Below are 17,182 nucleotides of genomic sequence, written 5' to 3'. Positions count from 1 at the left end.
AGATTGCCCAGCACAGTCTGCTCAATGGGACTTAAAGCATGTGAGTAACACGTTGGCTTAGATTGCTCAGCACAGTCTGCCCTGGGGCTTAATGCATGTGAGTAACACGTTGGCTTAGATTGCCCAGCACAGTCTGCTCAATGGGTCTTAATGCATGTGAGTAACACGTTGGCTTAGATTGCCCTGCACAGTCTGCTCAATGGGGCTTAATGCATGTGAGTAACATGTTGGCTTAGATTGCCCAGCACAGTCTGCACTGGGGCTGAATGCATGTGAGTAACATGTTGGCTTAGATTGCCCAGCACAGTCTGCACTGGGGCTTAATGCATGTGAGTAACACGTTGGCTTAGATTGCTCAGCACAGTCTGCACTTGGGCTGAATGCATGTGAGTAACATAATGGCTAAGATTGCCCAGCACAGTCTGCACTGGGGTTTAATGCATGTGAGTAACACGTTGGCTTAGATTGCCCAACACAGTCTGCTCAATGGGACTTAATGCATGTGAGTAACACTTTGGCTTAGATTGCTCAGCACAGTCTGCTCAATGGGACTTAATGCATGTGAGTAACACGTTGGCTTAGATTGTCCAGCATAGTCTGCTCAATGGGACTTAATGCATGTGAGTAACACGTTGGCTTAGATTGCCCAGCACAGTCTGCTCAATGGGACTTAATGCATGTGAGTAACACGTTGGCTTAGATTGCCCAGCACAGTCTGCACTGGGGCTTAATGCATGTGAGTAACACGTTGGCTTAGATTGCCCAGCACAGTCTGCACTGGGTCTTAATGCATGTGAGTAACACGTTGGCTTAGATTGCCCAGCACAGTCTGCCCTGGGACTTAATGCATGTGAGTAACACGTTGGCTTAGATTGCCCAGCACAGTCTGCCCTGGGGCTTAATGCATGTGAGTAACACGTTGGCTTAGATTGCCCAGCACAGTCTGCTCAATGGGGCTTAATGCATGTGAGTAACACTTTGGCTTAGATTGCTCAGCACAGTCTGCACTGGGGCTTAATGCATGTGAGTAACACGTTGGCTTAGATTGCCCAGCACAGTCTGCTCAATGGGACTTAATGCATGTGAGTAACACCTTGGCTTAGATTGCCCGGCACAGTCTACTCAATGGGACTTAATGCATGTGAGTAACACGTTGGCTTAGATTGTCCAGCATAGTCTGCTCAATGGGACTTAATGCATGTAAGTAACACGTTGGCTTAGATTGCCCAGCACAGTCTGCTCAATGGGACTTAATTCATGTGAGTAACACGTTGGCTTAGATTGCCCAGCACAGTCTGCACTGGGGCTTAATGCATGTGAGTAACACGTTGGCTTAGATTGCCTAGCACAGTCTGCTCAATGGGACTTAATGCATGTGAGTAACACGTTGGCTTAGATTGCCCAGCACAGTCTGCACTGGCTAATCAGGGACAATATTGTCCACTTTTATGGAATTTTCTGTTTAAAGGAAGTCTCTTCTTATGTAAAATGTGTCGTAGACAATTTTGTTTATGAAAACTCAAGTATGAGATGTTTTGATAAATCTTTCAACAATCAGTTATGAAGCTTAAAATTGACTACTTTCTGCAGATCATAAAAAATACTCACAGCTGCAAAAGATGGTGCAAATTCTTGAATCTCTGGCAAAACAACATCAGCACCAAAATAGTATGACATCAATGGAACAGGAGAGTCTGTGGTGTGCCATATGTACAAGATTTCTTGAATCTTAAAACAAGAGACTGGAACGTCATTGCAAGAGGCTGTAAACACGATGTCAGAGACGTTTCTGGAAAAGTTATTATGCTTAACTTGATTATAGGCATTCTATTTATGTCAATAAAATGCACTAATACTTCTAATAACTGTAATTAATTTTAAACCCATTTACTTTAGCTTGATTGCATAAAAATCCTACAGCTTATTTGAAACACTGTCAAGTTTGTTTCCTGGGATTAGAACCAATAGTGGTGTCTATGGGGAGATCTAAAGAACGCTCCCACCTTTGGGATCGAACAATTGACCTCCCCATTGCAAGGCAAATATCATATCCAATACCCCACAGCGACATACTTGGATATCATATGTTTACCTGTAAGTTTACACAAAACAACACATGCATGATGCTTTTGTGATAGATAATACTGTTACTGTTAACAAATTAATTACTTGTAGCCATGTATAAATGTGAGAACAACCTTATTTAAAAGAAATCACTTTGTTTGTGGAGCATTGACGAAGTACTACAAGGGACTTCTAGTTTATAATTATCATTTACATGTAAATTAGATATATTTTCATCTAATACATGAAAGCTAGACAGACCAACAGAAAATATGAATTCCCCTTAAAGAAAAAAGAGGGCCTGAAAGGCCCAAAGTCGCTCACCTGAGATAACAAGATATTATTCGGACAAATCTTCTGACTAAGTTTCACGAAGATCGGAAAATAAATGTGGCCTCTAGAGTGTTAACAAGGTTTTACTATAGCCATATAAGGAAAAATGCCCCGCCCCCTGGCAGCCATATTTTTAAACCCACCGGCATCATATTTAAACTCGTCTAAGATATTATCGCGATGAATCTTCTGACCAAGTTTCATGAAGATCGGACAGTAAATGTGGCCTCTAAGAGTGTTAAGATTTTACTATAGCCATATAAGGAAAAATGACCGGCCCCTTGGAAGCCATTTTTTTCAAGCAAACATAATTATTTTCAAACTCATCCAAGATATTATTGGCATGAATCTTCTGACCAAATTTCATGAAGATTGGACAATAAATGTGGCTTCTAGAGTGTTAACAAGGTTTTACTATAGCCATATATAGCTATATAAGGAAAAATGCCCCGCCCCTGGTGGCCATGTTTTGAAAGCAACCAAAACCATTTTCAAACTCATCCAAGATATCATTGAGACAAATCTTCTGACGAGGTTTCATGATGATCAGAAAATAAATGTGACCTCTAGAGTGTTAACAAGGTTTTACTATAGCCATATAAGGAAAATAGCCCCGCCCCCGTAGTGGCCATGTTTTTCAACCAACCGGCATCATTTTAGATCTTGTCCAACATATTATTGGGATGAATCTTCAGACCTATTTTAACTAAGATCGGACTATAAATGTGGCCTCTAGAGTGTTAACAAGATTTTACTATAGACTTATATAGCCATATAAGGAAAAATGCCACGCCCCTTGGCAGCCATGTTTTTCAAGCAAACGTTACCATTTTAGAACTCATCCAAGATATCATTAAGACAAATTTTCTGACCATATTTCATTAAGATTGGACAATAAATGTGGCTTCTAGTGTTAAAAAGGTTTTACTATAGCCATATAAGGAAAAATGCCCCGCCTCTTGGATGCCATTTTTTTTCAAGCAAACATAATTATTTTCAAACTCGTACAAGATATTTTTGGGATGAATCTTCTGACCAAATTTCATGACGATTGGAAATAAATGTGGCCTCTAGAGTGTTAACAGTGTTTTACTATAGCCATATATAGCCATATAAGTAAAAATGCCCCGCCCCTGGTGGCCGTGTTTTTAAAGCAACCAAAATCATTTTCAAACTCATCCAAGATATCATTGAGACAAATCTTCTGACCAAGTTTCATGATGATCGGAAAATAAATGTGACCTCTAGAGTGTTAACAAGGTTTTACTATAGCCATAAAAGGAAAATAGCCCAGCACCTGTGGTGGCCATGTTTTTCAACCAACCGGCATCATTTTTTAAACTTGTCCAAGATATTATTGGGATGAATCTTCTGACTGAGTTTCACGAAGATCGGACTATAAATGTGGCCTCTAGAGTGTTAACAAGATTTTACTATAGCCTTATATAGCCATTTAAGGAAAAATGCCCCGCCCCTTGGCGGCCATGTTTTTCAAGCAAACGTAACCATTTTCGAATTCATCCAAGATATCATTAAGACAAATCTTCTTACCATATTTCATGAAGATTGGACGATAAATGTGGCCTCTAGAGTGTTAACAAGGTTTTACTATAGCCATATAAGGAAAAATGCCTCACCCCCTGGCAGCCATGTTTTTCAACCAACCGGCGTCATTTTCAAACTCGTCCAAGATTTTATTGGGAAGAATCTTCTGACCATTGTTCATGAAGATTGGACAATAAATGTGGCCTCTAGAGTGTTAACAAGATTTTACTATAGCCATATAAAGCCATATAAGGAAAAATGCCCCGCCCCTTGGCAGCCATGTTTTTCAAGCAAAGGTTACCATTTTTTAACTTATCCAAGATATCAGTGGGACAAATCTTCTGAGCAAGTTTCATGAAGATCGGAAAATAAATGTGGCCTCTAGAGTGTTAACAAGGTTTTAATATAGCCATATAAGGAAAAATGCCCCGCCCCCTGGCGGCCATGTTTTTCAACCAACCGGCATCATTTTCGAACTTGTCCAAGATATTATTGGGATGAATCTTCTGACCAAGTTTCATGAAGATCAGACAATAAATGTGGCCCCTTGGCAGCCATGTTTTTCAAGCAAACGTAACCATTTTTGAACTCATATAAGATATCATTGAAACCAATCTTCTGACTAAATTCCATAGAGAGTTAACAAGTCAAATGTTGACAACGCACAACGGACGACGGACAAAAAGCGATCAAAAAAGCTCACCACGAGCACGTTGTGCTCAGGTGAGCTAAAAAATGTAAGCTTATTGTTGAAAATATCAGTTTGCAAACTAATTTCACGTTGTGCTCAGGTGAGCTAAAAAAAGTAAGCTCATTGTTGAAAATATCAGTTTGCAAACTAATTTCATACAAAATTACCCATGTTCCCTGATATCTATTACTGTCAGGTTCACATGGCTTGTTCTCGGAGGGCAACAGGTGTCTGCTATGAAAGAGAACAGCCCATTCCATATGTCAGGTAGCGAACCAAGATGGGCTACGCTCTTCTCAAGAGAGACAAATTGCGTGTCTGAAAATATAACAAATATATGAGATGCTCTGTGGGAAAATGCATTTAAGAACAGGCTTATCAGGGACTACACTCTCCACTTTTATGTTGTTTTTTTGTTTAAATTAAGTCTCTCTTAGCAAAAATCCAGTTTTTTAAGAAAGTGTCGTCCCTGATTAGCATGTGCAGATTGCACAGGCTAATCTGGGACAGCACTTTACACACATCCATTAAGCCCAATTGTCCCAGAGCAAGGATAATATACTGGTATGTCTGAACACTTGAAAATATGCTTTTCATGATATTTCAGATGTGATAGGGTAACACATGTTATCTCAGATGACATGACAATATGCTAATTTAGATTATGTCTTCAATGAATAATTGAATTGTAATTATAAAATATTGTGATTGTGTTAAATTGGTTTCCAATATCTTTTTCTTGTTTAAATAAATATGTTAACACCCGGGGTGTGTCATTTTGAGTTTATTATTCACCTGATTTTATAATAGAAACATGACAACAAGTCATCCGGTTACAGTGAAAAATAATACTTTTTTATACCACCCTCTCTTATTTCAGATTACTTGAATTAAATTTGGTATGTAAAACAAACACACTTCAGTTTTTGTAGTGGTTATTTTGTAATTTGGAAAATATTGAAATGGTTCAAACAGTAAAGAGACAATTCTATGCAAATCTGGTGATTATTGCAAACATTTAGAATCTTGATTTTTCCTCCAATAAAAGCCATGTAAATACATCACAAACCATAAATAATTGCACTAAAAAACATATCAGACCTGTATAGGTGCATTCTGTCACAGAGATGACAGTGCCGTCTGGCTGACAGGTGTGAAAATTATCGTCCTGTTGACTGCACTTCCTCTCACACGCCCTGCCAAACCAGCCTTCCCCACACCACATCAGCAGACCAATGTCCAAGCTGTACATAAAATTGAAGCCGTTTTTGTGACAGTAAAATACATGTCCAAAAATGCATGTTGTGAAAAATGCACCTATATGATAATTGAATGATACGTAATATGTATTATCATCAGGGACCTATGTAGGTCCCTGTACATGAAGCTATGGAAGAAAAAAACGTTTTTACCTTGCAACGTTTTGCTTTGAAAATGACACATTTAAGATACAGGGAAGCAACTGTGTATGCATGGGTAGGTTACACACTACTGTAACTGAACGGACTCTTTGTCCACCTGCGTGTCAGAGTGTTAAATGTTATTGCGACTGGCGTTTAGTTAATTTACCTCACACGGTTTATGAACGTCAGTTGGTGATCGCTAGATCTCCAGTACGAAGAGTCGGGTTCAAAGTTCAAGGGCAAAGTCATTTCGTCTGTAACGTCAGACTCGACTCCACAGACCGAGCTGGTACCGTCACATTGGAATACTTGCACCGATATAGCCATGTTTCCCTGTAATAAAAGCAAACCTGATTCAAGATAACTTACCTATATTTTTCTCATATACCTTATAATGTAATTTCAATGTCGGTTAGCATGAAGTTTCATACAGGAAGTCGTGTTGAATTGTATTATATAAGTATTACTCATTAAGGTATTCCTGATTTAAATACTTAAATATATACTATGGTATTTAAGACAATATCTAATATCATTACGAATTTATAGGAATATTGTCTACATTAGTTATATTGAAAATGATATAAATACCACGGAATTAAATTAGAAATATACCATTTAATAGATCTCAGCAAGCATTTACCGTGTCCCATGTATCAATGTACGTTTGTATTACGTCACGTGACACGTCCCTCCTCGTGTCCATAGTAACCCCGCTGCATACCCGACCATGGTTGTCCAGACTATATTTAGTGCGATATTTGCATAGCATCATTTTACACAGTTGCAAATACACTTGATAAGTTACATATCAGCGGCGTTAACGGCCATCAGTGATTAAGAATACGAACGTTATGAAATACGCACAATATTATAAACATGTACAATAAAGTTCTGTATGCATCAAGACATTAGTTTTATCATTTATGACATTCCCTATTGAAATTGGTGCAATATTTTAGACCTTACCTTCCGATGCAAAAACGGAAGAAAATGCCACAGCTATTGTGCGCATTGTTGCAGCCAGCGTTCAGTGTACCGCAGCACTTCAGGTTCAATATAACCTCTCCATCACCGTGAGACGGTCCATGGGGCATGTCGAAGTTCAAGACTTTAACTGCGACATTGACTCGAGCAAGAACGCATCGCTGAAAACAACACACATGTATCAACGGTGGGAGTGTATGCAGTAGTTTGTATATAATTAACGACAAGTTTGTGTTTCACATATTTTTATACCTTCACAAAAAATGTCACCGCAATTTCACTTTGTCCTAATGGAAAATTACGGAGAAACATTTTAAAAAGAAAAAGAAAAAAAGGAAATAGGAACCTCTGAAGAAATAACTATGAATATTGGAATTTATAAGGAGATTCCTTGTAGAAAGAAATGTATAATGATGGATACAGATCTAAGTAAATTGAAAAAAAAAATGAAATGAAGACAGAGCTTAAACAAACCTGGATGAGGAATATTCCCAAAAGAAGCACTAGAGCTCGGGTGGTGGAAAACTCCATCGCCTTTAACCACGAATCGCAATTAATTGTGTTGTGGGTTCTTGTAATGAAGTTCTTTCGCTCTTTTATGCAGATTGGGAGTAGCTATTAATCAATATTACTGCACGAACTGAAGCCTATTTTGCAGCATTAAAGTATGTTTCCAGACTAAGTTTAGACACAATTTACAGAAACGAGTTTGTGACACGAGCACCAAACGTTTAAACAAATGTGCGCGTTTTTCTGTTATTTGCTCAGATACTGTTTCAGTTTCGTTCATATCAACAGCTTGCTCTGCAATTCACTGTTACATGTATATAACGAATATAAATTAACATAAAATGGTGTAAACAAGCTTTTAATATACATAGTTATGATTAATCACCCACACTCACTATGAAAACAATAATAGTTAAACAACGATTCAAATACAACAGCGTGGTGATAAGTAGAGTCCAATAAATAAACGTTATCATGTTAAAATGGTACCTTTAGTACTTTACATAATTTTATAGTATTTAATATTTCGTCATTAACTTTTTCATGACAATATGACCTGTGTTTTAAAAATAACGATGACCTAAAACTTTTATCTTCCTGCGACTTGAATATCCATGTGCCCGTTAAAGGGGCCTTTTCACAGATTTTGGCATTTTTTAACTTATTCATTAAATGCTTTATATTGATAAATGTAAACATTGGATCGTAAAAGCTCCAGTAAAAAATCAAGAATAAAATTAAAAAAAGGAAAAGAACATTGCCCGGAGCAGGTTTCGAACCAGTGACCCCTGGAGTCCTGCCAGAGTCCTGAAGTAAAAACGCTTTAGCCTACTGAGCTATTCCGCCAAGTACACATACTTGTTGTATTTTATACCTTATATAAGCAATTTTCGTAGTTTCACAAAATTTAACGACAAAAACAGAACTCTCCAAATTATTCAATCGTTTCGCGTTGCAACGCTTTATAATGTTTAGGTTTTAAAATCGTCAAACGATGCATATAATGGCTATATTAGACCATGGTAAATGTTCAGTATTACTGTTTCCTTACAAATATCATAACTAAAACGAAAATTTGCGAATCTGAAACAGCTTTTTTAAATTTTGTCAATTTACCAAAGCGTGAAAAGATCCCTTTAAAATAATTATTTAACTTTCATTTGCATTCACAAAAAACGCAGTTTACGGTTTAAGCCTAATCGTATAAAATTGGTAATTACTGTTTTGTTTTATTAGCTCTATAAACGCGTATATTTTATAAGCGTTAAGTGCATAATGGTAAAGTGTTTGTTTTTTCAATAAGCAGTATTGTATTTATAAGTTTTCCAAATATGCATGCAATCAACATTGGAAATTTTTATCCTTGTGTGATATTGTTCATCTTTATTTTATGAAAGGAAGCAATACAATCCAAACGTATTTCAAATTATTTTTCATTTTATTAGATTAACAAGGGGCTACACGCATCCATTCAGATATTTTAATATTCTTAGGTTTCAAAAATCGAAACGCAATTTTGAAACTTAGTCACTCAAATCACAAAACCTAACTTATAAACATGCTCACACGCATAACACTCATCGCATATTAAGCAACCACAAGGCGAAATTATATCACTTAAATCACAACGCTTTAATTTAATATTTAATTAAGCAAACAAATATCTTGTTACTTCATTCAATAAAAATACAGTGACACAAATAACAAATAAATTTAAAATCCGATCAGCAGGAGAAAACTTAATGTTTCATCCTTTACAATATTTAAAATATAGCGACAATAAACTTAATACATGTACATGTACCCCCATTGTTTTAGATATGGGTATCTTCTCCATCATAATAGATGACGAAAGATTTTGATAAATCAAACACCTGCGTAGTTTAATATATGTACATAATTAATTTCAAATGAATTGATTACACGTAAGCTTCATATAAAACTACTGGAGTTCACTTTAAAGATTGCATGTCTTTAAAACTATATTAATTCGATATGGCTCGGTAAGTGTGCACACTTTTTACCCTTTTTACCACATATCTAATATACAAATAACACAAGGATATTCCGAACAAGTAGTCTTGCTTTAAACCACTTGTAAAGGTTACATGATCAAGAACACTAACAAATAATGTCCGATACTAGTATATCGTTTAATTACCGCCCAGATTCAAATGACTGCGCGTTGTAGTGGTAAAGCGTTGACCTCTACAGGTTCCGGGTTCGACTCACAGAACAATCTGTGTACAATCCATTTAATGAAATCTAAATATCAAGAGTTTGCAAAGTGGAAAAGCTGCATCGTATTACCCTGCGTCTCTTTGTGCGAACATTTAGGACCCCACGCAACGACGATACTGAAGCGACTTCATCGTGTGATGCACATGCCACAGTGTAAGGCGTAATTTAGGTACATCATGATCAAGGTAACCTCGCGAATATTAATCGCCTGCTGGCTGTTTGACTATCGGCCTTCGACTGCGACGTTCACTATGTTTGCTACACGATATGGAAGCATGAACAACAGACTGGCGTTTGCCCCGAGGAGATTCGCAGCCAGCGATCATTGATTTTTGAAGCGACCCTAAGTGTAGTTAAAACCTATTTTTTAGGCTAAGGCTTAAACACTCTCGACTCCCGTTTCCTTGGTGGAACTAGTACTTTTTTTGATTTTGAGGGAGATTCTCCGGTTGCTAGGCTGACATCATATCCACTTCGCAACGGCGACCACTGTTTGCTGTAGCGGCCCTATTGTTGAACATGGCGTTCCTCGTACGCAGTTTCGCTGTAGACGCTACCGCTAAAGATGACCATGAAGGGGACATCGAAGCTGATCCAGTAACACGTACGGTATTCTTGAGCTGGGCATAGACACTCAGCGTAAATCGGTGGTGCATTTGGCCAACGTGGAACACAGCGGGGCGCTTATTACCACGGAGCCCAAGCACCGACGCCCATATTCACCATACAATTCTTAGAAATTTGTCTAAGGATTAGGACTATTATCTAAATTTGAATATTCAAGATTTGCTTTAAATACGAATCAAACTTGGCTCAACTGCCTATATCTACATTATTCTTTATGAACAACATTCCTTGAAGGACATTATCACCAGTGGCAGTATGTAAATATTAATCCATTTATGCCTATCGTCTAGAAAAAAGGCCCTGGCAAACAGCGTAGACCCAGATGAGACGCCGCATGATACGGCGTCTCATCAGGGTCTGAGCTGTTTGCTGAAATAAATTTCTGTAAAAAAATGTTCTAAATATAGAATTAAATATACTAGACATCCCTTATTTTGGAAATAAATTGATCCAATTTAGAGGATGGGAGAGTCTACTCGTCATAAATGGGTTCAACAGTTTTTTCTTGATGAAATTTCACGTTATTTCCAAAGTCCACATTAAGTACACATTTAAAATCAATCGATACTATTATGTACATGAGTTTACTGATTTTGAAAGCTATTTGTCTAATAACTTTTAAGATAGGTAGACCTAGGTGGACCGAGGCAAAACTACTTATTATGACAAACAAAGACTGTAGTTACTTAGTTTCCCAAAACTCTACAGAAAAAGAAGTTATTCATCAAAATCCAACATCATGTCACTGTTTTCTACAAAATTGACTTATCAAACTCATCATCAGCTTTTAATACTAATTTTGAAATTTAAATTTCTTTCAACAAAAACTAAATTCTCGAAAATCAGCTATTATAATCAAACTAGACTAGAGCAGTAGCTATTTAAAATTATATCATTCAGAGCAAAGCTTAACAATAAAATACCTTAGACATGTTACAGTTTGATAAAATTTACATAGAGCAAACGCATGATTCAACAATGAAAGATTTGACTAAACCCAACATGTCTGCACGGGAATCAAATTTCCAGAGAATTGTGTGAAGTAATTGTGTCAGTTTGTGACAACGCTAAATATCTGTTTCATAATAAGTAATCTAAACACACTTTCAGAGAAATACATTATTATGTGATTTTTCACATCTGAAACGGTAATTAATCGATGCGTTGGAGCAAAAGCGCCGATGATGTGCACTTGATGATTTGCGATGAAGCCAACCAGAATATCACATTCTACATTTGAAATAAACTGAAATGATGAAAAAAAGCAATTTCTTTCATTTTATTTCAATAAAGAAACACGTATTTAATGCGCAACACAACACTTCATATACAGCATGCATGTCCCTGACATAAGTACATATTTCTGGTCAAGCATACAATAAAAAAAAAATGTGCCAAAGGCTTGTCGGTTGTTACTGTTAAGTTCTAATATTGCATTTGTGACTACACTCGAGTTTTTAAAATGTTGATTTGTATTATTGAAGTGTTCAAAGAGACTTTCACAACCCGTTTGTTCAATAAAATAACGCATTCTGAATGCAAATCTTGTCGTATGGAAAGGGCCGATGAGCCACACACGTGCGAAGAATCGCTGAGTACGAGTTGTCCTAAAATGCTCTCTCCTGACGAAAAGTCAATGCCAAATGCACTAGAAGGCACGTGATGAGCAGAACATATCCAACTGAAAACACAAAATGTATTGCTATAACATATGATGATTTAAGTTGAATGACTGCAAATACTTTGCCGGATAAAAATCACCCTGTTTAGCATGCATGGAAGAGGGTTTCTCCGTGATACATCATATAAACAACACACATAAGTATCACGTATTTAATGTTATATCCCGTACCGAGCAGTCAAGCTCAGATGATTAAGTACTGGCCTAAACATTCGAGGATCGCGGCAGCGATTCCGGGGCTCAGACACATATTAAACTTGTGTGGGTTTTGGTAATGAAATCTTTTCTACGGCCACTTCTTCCCTACCTCCTATTTACGTAGGGCAAAGGTCAGTAACTGACGTAAGTAAGTCTCTAGATGCATCTTGTCCTTTTATATCATTTTATTGAATTAAAAAGCACATGTGATTCATCAAACGACAGATAGAAACACACATGCAAAATACATCAATAGATAGTCAGAATACATTATGTTACTTTGCTTTAAAAATCCAAATCAAAAGGTCGCCGTGGCAAAGTGGATATGGTGTCCACCTAGCGACCGAGATGTCACGTATTCGATTCCCACATGGTGTCCGCCTAGCGACCGAGATGTCACGCATTCGATCCCCACATGGTGTCCACCTAGCGACTGAGATGTCACGTATTCGATCCCCACATGGTGTCCACCTAGCGACTGAGATGTCACGTGGATATGGTGTCCGCCTAGCGACCGAGATGTCACGTATTCGATCCCCACATGGTGTCCACCTAGCGACTGAGATGTCACGTATTCGATCCCCACATGGTGTCCACCTAGCGACCGAGATGTCACGTGGATATGGTGTCCGCCTAGCGACCGAGATGTCACGTATTCGATCCCCACATGGTGTCCACCTAGCGACTGAGATGTCACGTGGATATGGTGTCCACCTAGCGACCGAGATGTCACGTATTCGATCCCCACTCAGGGAGCGTTCTTTAGATCTCATCCAAAGACACCAAGTACTGGTTCTACCCAGGAAACTGAATCCTTGTAAAGTCACAGTGCGTCGACGTTCTAGATGAGCCCTTAACTTAATGGGAAGAAGAAAAAGAACATATAAACTCATATTTACAAAAGCCACCAACCGGATGCGTTTGCGGCGCTGTCGCACTCGTATTCCTCGTACTGATCCTCACCCAGGGCGAGCCCCAGAAGACCTTGAATACAGGGGGAATTGCAACATACGGGTAAGTAGCGAAAATGTATTTTAGTCAATATTTTGGCTCAACTTTTTTATCCATTTTTCTATGGATCACCATACTCAATTTGGTGTTCACAATTTTTTTTAGTTTTGAGTCGTACTTAACCGTGAGTTTGCGGAGGAATATGAGCATATTTTTTTAGCTTATATTTGAGATTGTTCATGCACTGATCGACATCTCAATTCTCAGGTGAATGAAAACTCGAACTTATGTTCTTATCTGAGCTAAAAAAATGCGAATGTTTATGATACTGGATCATCATCATCATCATCATCATCATCATCATCATCATCATCATCATCATACTAATAATAATAATAATAATAATAATAATAATAATTATTATTATTATTATTATTATTATTATTATTATTATTATTATTATTATTATTATTATTATTATTATTATTATTATTATTATTAGCATTATTATTATTATAATTATTATTATTATTAATAATAATAATATTATTATTATTATAACTATAAGTATAAAAGCAATAATAAAAAATAACGTAGAAGAAGAATAACATGAGCAATTTACCGAAAATAAGAAACATGAAATAAGTATATAAAGCATACCAAATAATATCATCAACAACACTTCCATTACTCCAATACTAATACGAACGCGATTTAAAATGTTAAGAAAAATGACCGAAAATAGCCGCATTGAGTGTAAAACGTGAAATAAACCGAGCGAGTAACACAACTGCGCATATCGCTGCTTTAAAGGTATGTTCGTACCTTAAATTCTAAAGAAGGGTTACAACGCATTATGGACTTAGAAACAATATTAGATATATGCGATTATTCCCATGAAACACTAACTCTGTGCATAACCCAGCGTATAATTCCTCGTTCCACTCAACAAAAGACCTATCAATAAACGTCTTCTCATATATTTTTATCCAATGCCATATGTCTCGATCACAACGCACTGCGTTCGGTGTATTTTGCAGACCAAAAGCACTGTTTTGAGATTATGCCGTTTTTGACCTTTGACAGAAGTGACAATAAGAACACACGTTTACGTGTGGCATGATTTCTCCACATGATAATTACTTATGGAGTGTTATTTTCGAAATAACCTGATAATAAGAAAGAAACGCGGTGTTTTATTATCGTGTTTGAACTTTGACCTGTACAAGTGACCGTTACCTTCGAAACAGGGACAGGCGCGATCAATCCGTTTCACACGTTTTTAAGTTGTGAAGAAAGTTGAAAAAAATTAAGTTTAAGGATTAATGATGAAGAAACAGTATAAGCAGTTTGTTTCATAATATTTCCATAATTGACGTTTGACATTTACCCATGACATTGCCCTTTGGACGAAGGACAAGAGTGCGCGCGCAACGCGGTGTATCCAAACGGTCATCATTTGCTGGAAATCATTTTTAAATTGACTAAAATGATGAACATATAGTCCGGGCGATCTGTATTATTTGAACGTATGTAAGTCTCTGTGTTACATTGACATTTGAGCTAGAAACACTAGCTTGCACGTGATAAGCCGTCACCATATTATCATAAGGCAAGTTAAAATTACATGAACTGTTTAAGTGACCATCTGAATAATTTGAAGAATGGTCACTGCTTGTTTACTTTAGTGACTTCGTTCTGGAGATGAAGGTTTTGCAAAAAGGCGCCGCTATTTTGGGAACAGGTAGTTAAAAAACGTTGTATTTGAGACAAGTTATATTACGGGTATATTAGATCAAAATGTGACATTGCTGTTTGAGCTAGGAAAACCATGTTGTGCGAGACATAGAATATAGTAAGTTTCGAACATTTCAGCGTTATCTGTCTAAATATACAAAATATACAAATATGAACAATTGCCTGAACGGAATATAGTTTTGACGGTAGCTGAGTTATATCCAATCAGAAAGCTTTAAATATATTCCGTGACGCACTAATATTTGCATAACCACTTGAACATTTGATAAGATGTATGTTCACAACCCTTTAAAGATTGACAAATATGGCAATTTAAGCTACGAATTTTCATACTGGGTTAGGGTTTATTTTAACACAAAAAAAGCAATTCGAAAAGAAAAGAACGTACAGTTTAATCATACTTACTTGACACGCAAATGAAGGCACTGACAACCATGACAAACAATACAGAACAATTAAAAAAGTGATTTATGGTTTTAAATGACCAGCAAACAAATAAGCAATGACGGTGTCGCGCATATCTGACAAGCGTTCAATGGGTGAACAGCACTGCGTTGTTAACAATTACGTTTACTATTTGAGATTCGTTTAGTTAGCTGTCGACAGCGTTTTGACAGTTAATATTTGTAATGCGTTATGTGTACACAATGTAATTAAAAATCTCTCTTTGGAATGCATTTCACTGCTTTCGATTTGCCTGTAGTAATTGTGGCACTTAATTTTAATTTATGTCCAAAATATTCGCGTCCTCATTACCCTTTCTTCAACATGAATCAAAATTATTCAATAAAACAGATAGATTGATAGGTTCAACCTCATGTGATTACCCACAAGTTCTTTCTAATTTGTGACACTAGAAACATGTCGATCTGTCTCGTTCAAAATGTTCTGAATAAAGTCATACAGTTTATATATTGTAATTTATTATTCTGACACAGTATTATAAATAAAATATTTCGGTTTATGCTGTTTGAATTTAAGACTTTGTTCTTAGAAATCATCTGCGCTCTTTAATGACAAGAAATTCAACGCGTTTAAAAAGAAATTAAAAGCTTGTAATAAGGCACTTTTATATAAATTTCCAAGAGAGTTCAAAATTCGGCTGTTCATTATAATTGATTTGAATATTCCTTGTTAACGATGTGATAGCGATTACAGGTGATAACCGTTTCATTAGCGCGAACAAATGATTAAAATATACGAGCTAACCGGCACTGATTATTTTGCCGTTCTTTTCCAATTCCATGGAATAAGAATAAATTTAATAGTTAAATCGTTTAAACGTTAGTGTTACTATGCCAGCGCATTTTTTTAAGCAGTTGTAATAGCAGTTAGCATGCTGGTATTATTTTAATCTTTGGAGATACTTAATCTTATCTTTAAAAAAGCATTTTTGATAAACGTATATGTAAGAATTTGTCTACATCCGAGAATCCGGTTATATCTGTAATCAAATAATTTACCTGTGATTAAAATCGAAAAAAAATGCCACCAAGGGAGGTAATGTCACACAAGTGCGCGTATTTAGGTCGGTCTTATATGTAGGGATTTCCATCCCTTGTAACGAAACTACGAAATAGCTACACGCGATATATGTTGTAAATGTGTAACCATATCGTTCAGGCAGGCATGATGGCACCCAGGCTTCCCAATACCACAGCACAAGACCATACGAACATTGACTACCAAAGTAACATTCAGTGAAAAATAAATACCGTAACTGGAAATCCCGGTTATACTACATATTCGTTTCACGTTTCGTGAACTTTAATTAGCATAGCTACTTTGTGTCTGGCTATGTTCACAACCATTAAAGGCAGTTACGTGAAGAACTCTTCCATATCTCTGTGTATAGTTGATGTAGCGATTATGATCGAGTTTAGCAATTTAATAATTTGGCTGAATTAAGCAAATATGCTCGATCACACCAATCACGCCCTCACAACACTAAGGTCGGTCGGATTTGTGGAAACAAACCCATCATAATGCATTATTATTAATAATGAATAGCATAACTTTATTTTACAAAGACATGTCGACGTCGAATATCAATAACTCCGAGCACACAGGGCCGGACTAAGCACTAGGCTAACAAGGCTGCATAGGCTAACAAGGCTGCAGCCTTGGGCCCCCGATTTTCAAGGGGCCCCAACAGCAGGCCAGTTTCCCAGTGAGTGAATTTTCTTTATTACA

The 17,182-nt window shown here is 36.8% G+C and overlaps 1 protein-coding gene and 1 long non-coding RNA gene across 5 annotated transcripts; both read right to left on the bottom strand.

The window, feature by feature from the left end:
* Positions 1-1,539: 1,539 nt before the first annotated feature.
* On the bottom strand, positions 1,540-9,298 carry LOC127877344 (uncharacterized). Of its 4 annotated transcripts, none has more exons than XM_052423086.1 (8): positions 9,206-9,298; positions 7,498-7,837; positions 7,006-7,184; positions 6,680-6,779; positions 6,203-6,369; positions 5,735-5,877; positions 4,801-4,951; positions 1,540-1,789 (listed from the first exon to the last, which is right to left on the bottom strand). In XM_052423086.1, the coding sequence occupies exons 2-8, from the start codon at positions 7,552-7,554 to the stop codon at positions 1,555-1,557; spliced, it is 1,032 nt and encodes a 343-aa protein (XP_052279046.1). In that variant the 5' UTR covers positions 7,555-7,837; positions 9,206-9,298; the 3' UTR covers positions 1,540-1,554. The 4 variants fall into 4 exon arrangements, with proteins under 4 accessions (XP_052279046.1, XP_052279047.1, XP_052279045.1 ...); XM_052423087.1 differs by having other exon boundaries at positions 7,498-7,827; XM_052423085.1 differs by having other exon boundaries at positions 9,100-9,292.
* Positions 9,299-11,665: 2,367 nt separating this feature from the next.
* On the bottom strand, positions 11,666-14,038 carry LOC127877347 (uncharacterized). Its single transcript, XR_008048367.1, has 3 exons — positions 13,892-14,038; positions 13,193-13,264; positions 11,666-12,082 (listed from the first exon to the last, which is right to left on the bottom strand). It is a non-coding gene; the product is annotated as an uncharacterized LOC127877347 (long non-coding RNA).
* Between the last annotated feature and the right edge of the window lie 3,144 nt (positions 14,039-17,182).

The sequence above is a fragment of the Dreissena polymorpha genome, chromosome 4 (assembly GCF_020536995.1).
Source record: "Dreissena polymorpha isolate Duluth1 chromosome 4, UMN_Dpol_1.0, whole genome shotgun sequence".
Lineage (NCBI taxonomy): Eukaryota > Metazoa > Mollusca > Bivalvia > Myida > Dreissenidae > Dreissena > Dreissena polymorpha.
This window is presented reverse-complemented; position numbering and strand designations above follow the sequence as displayed.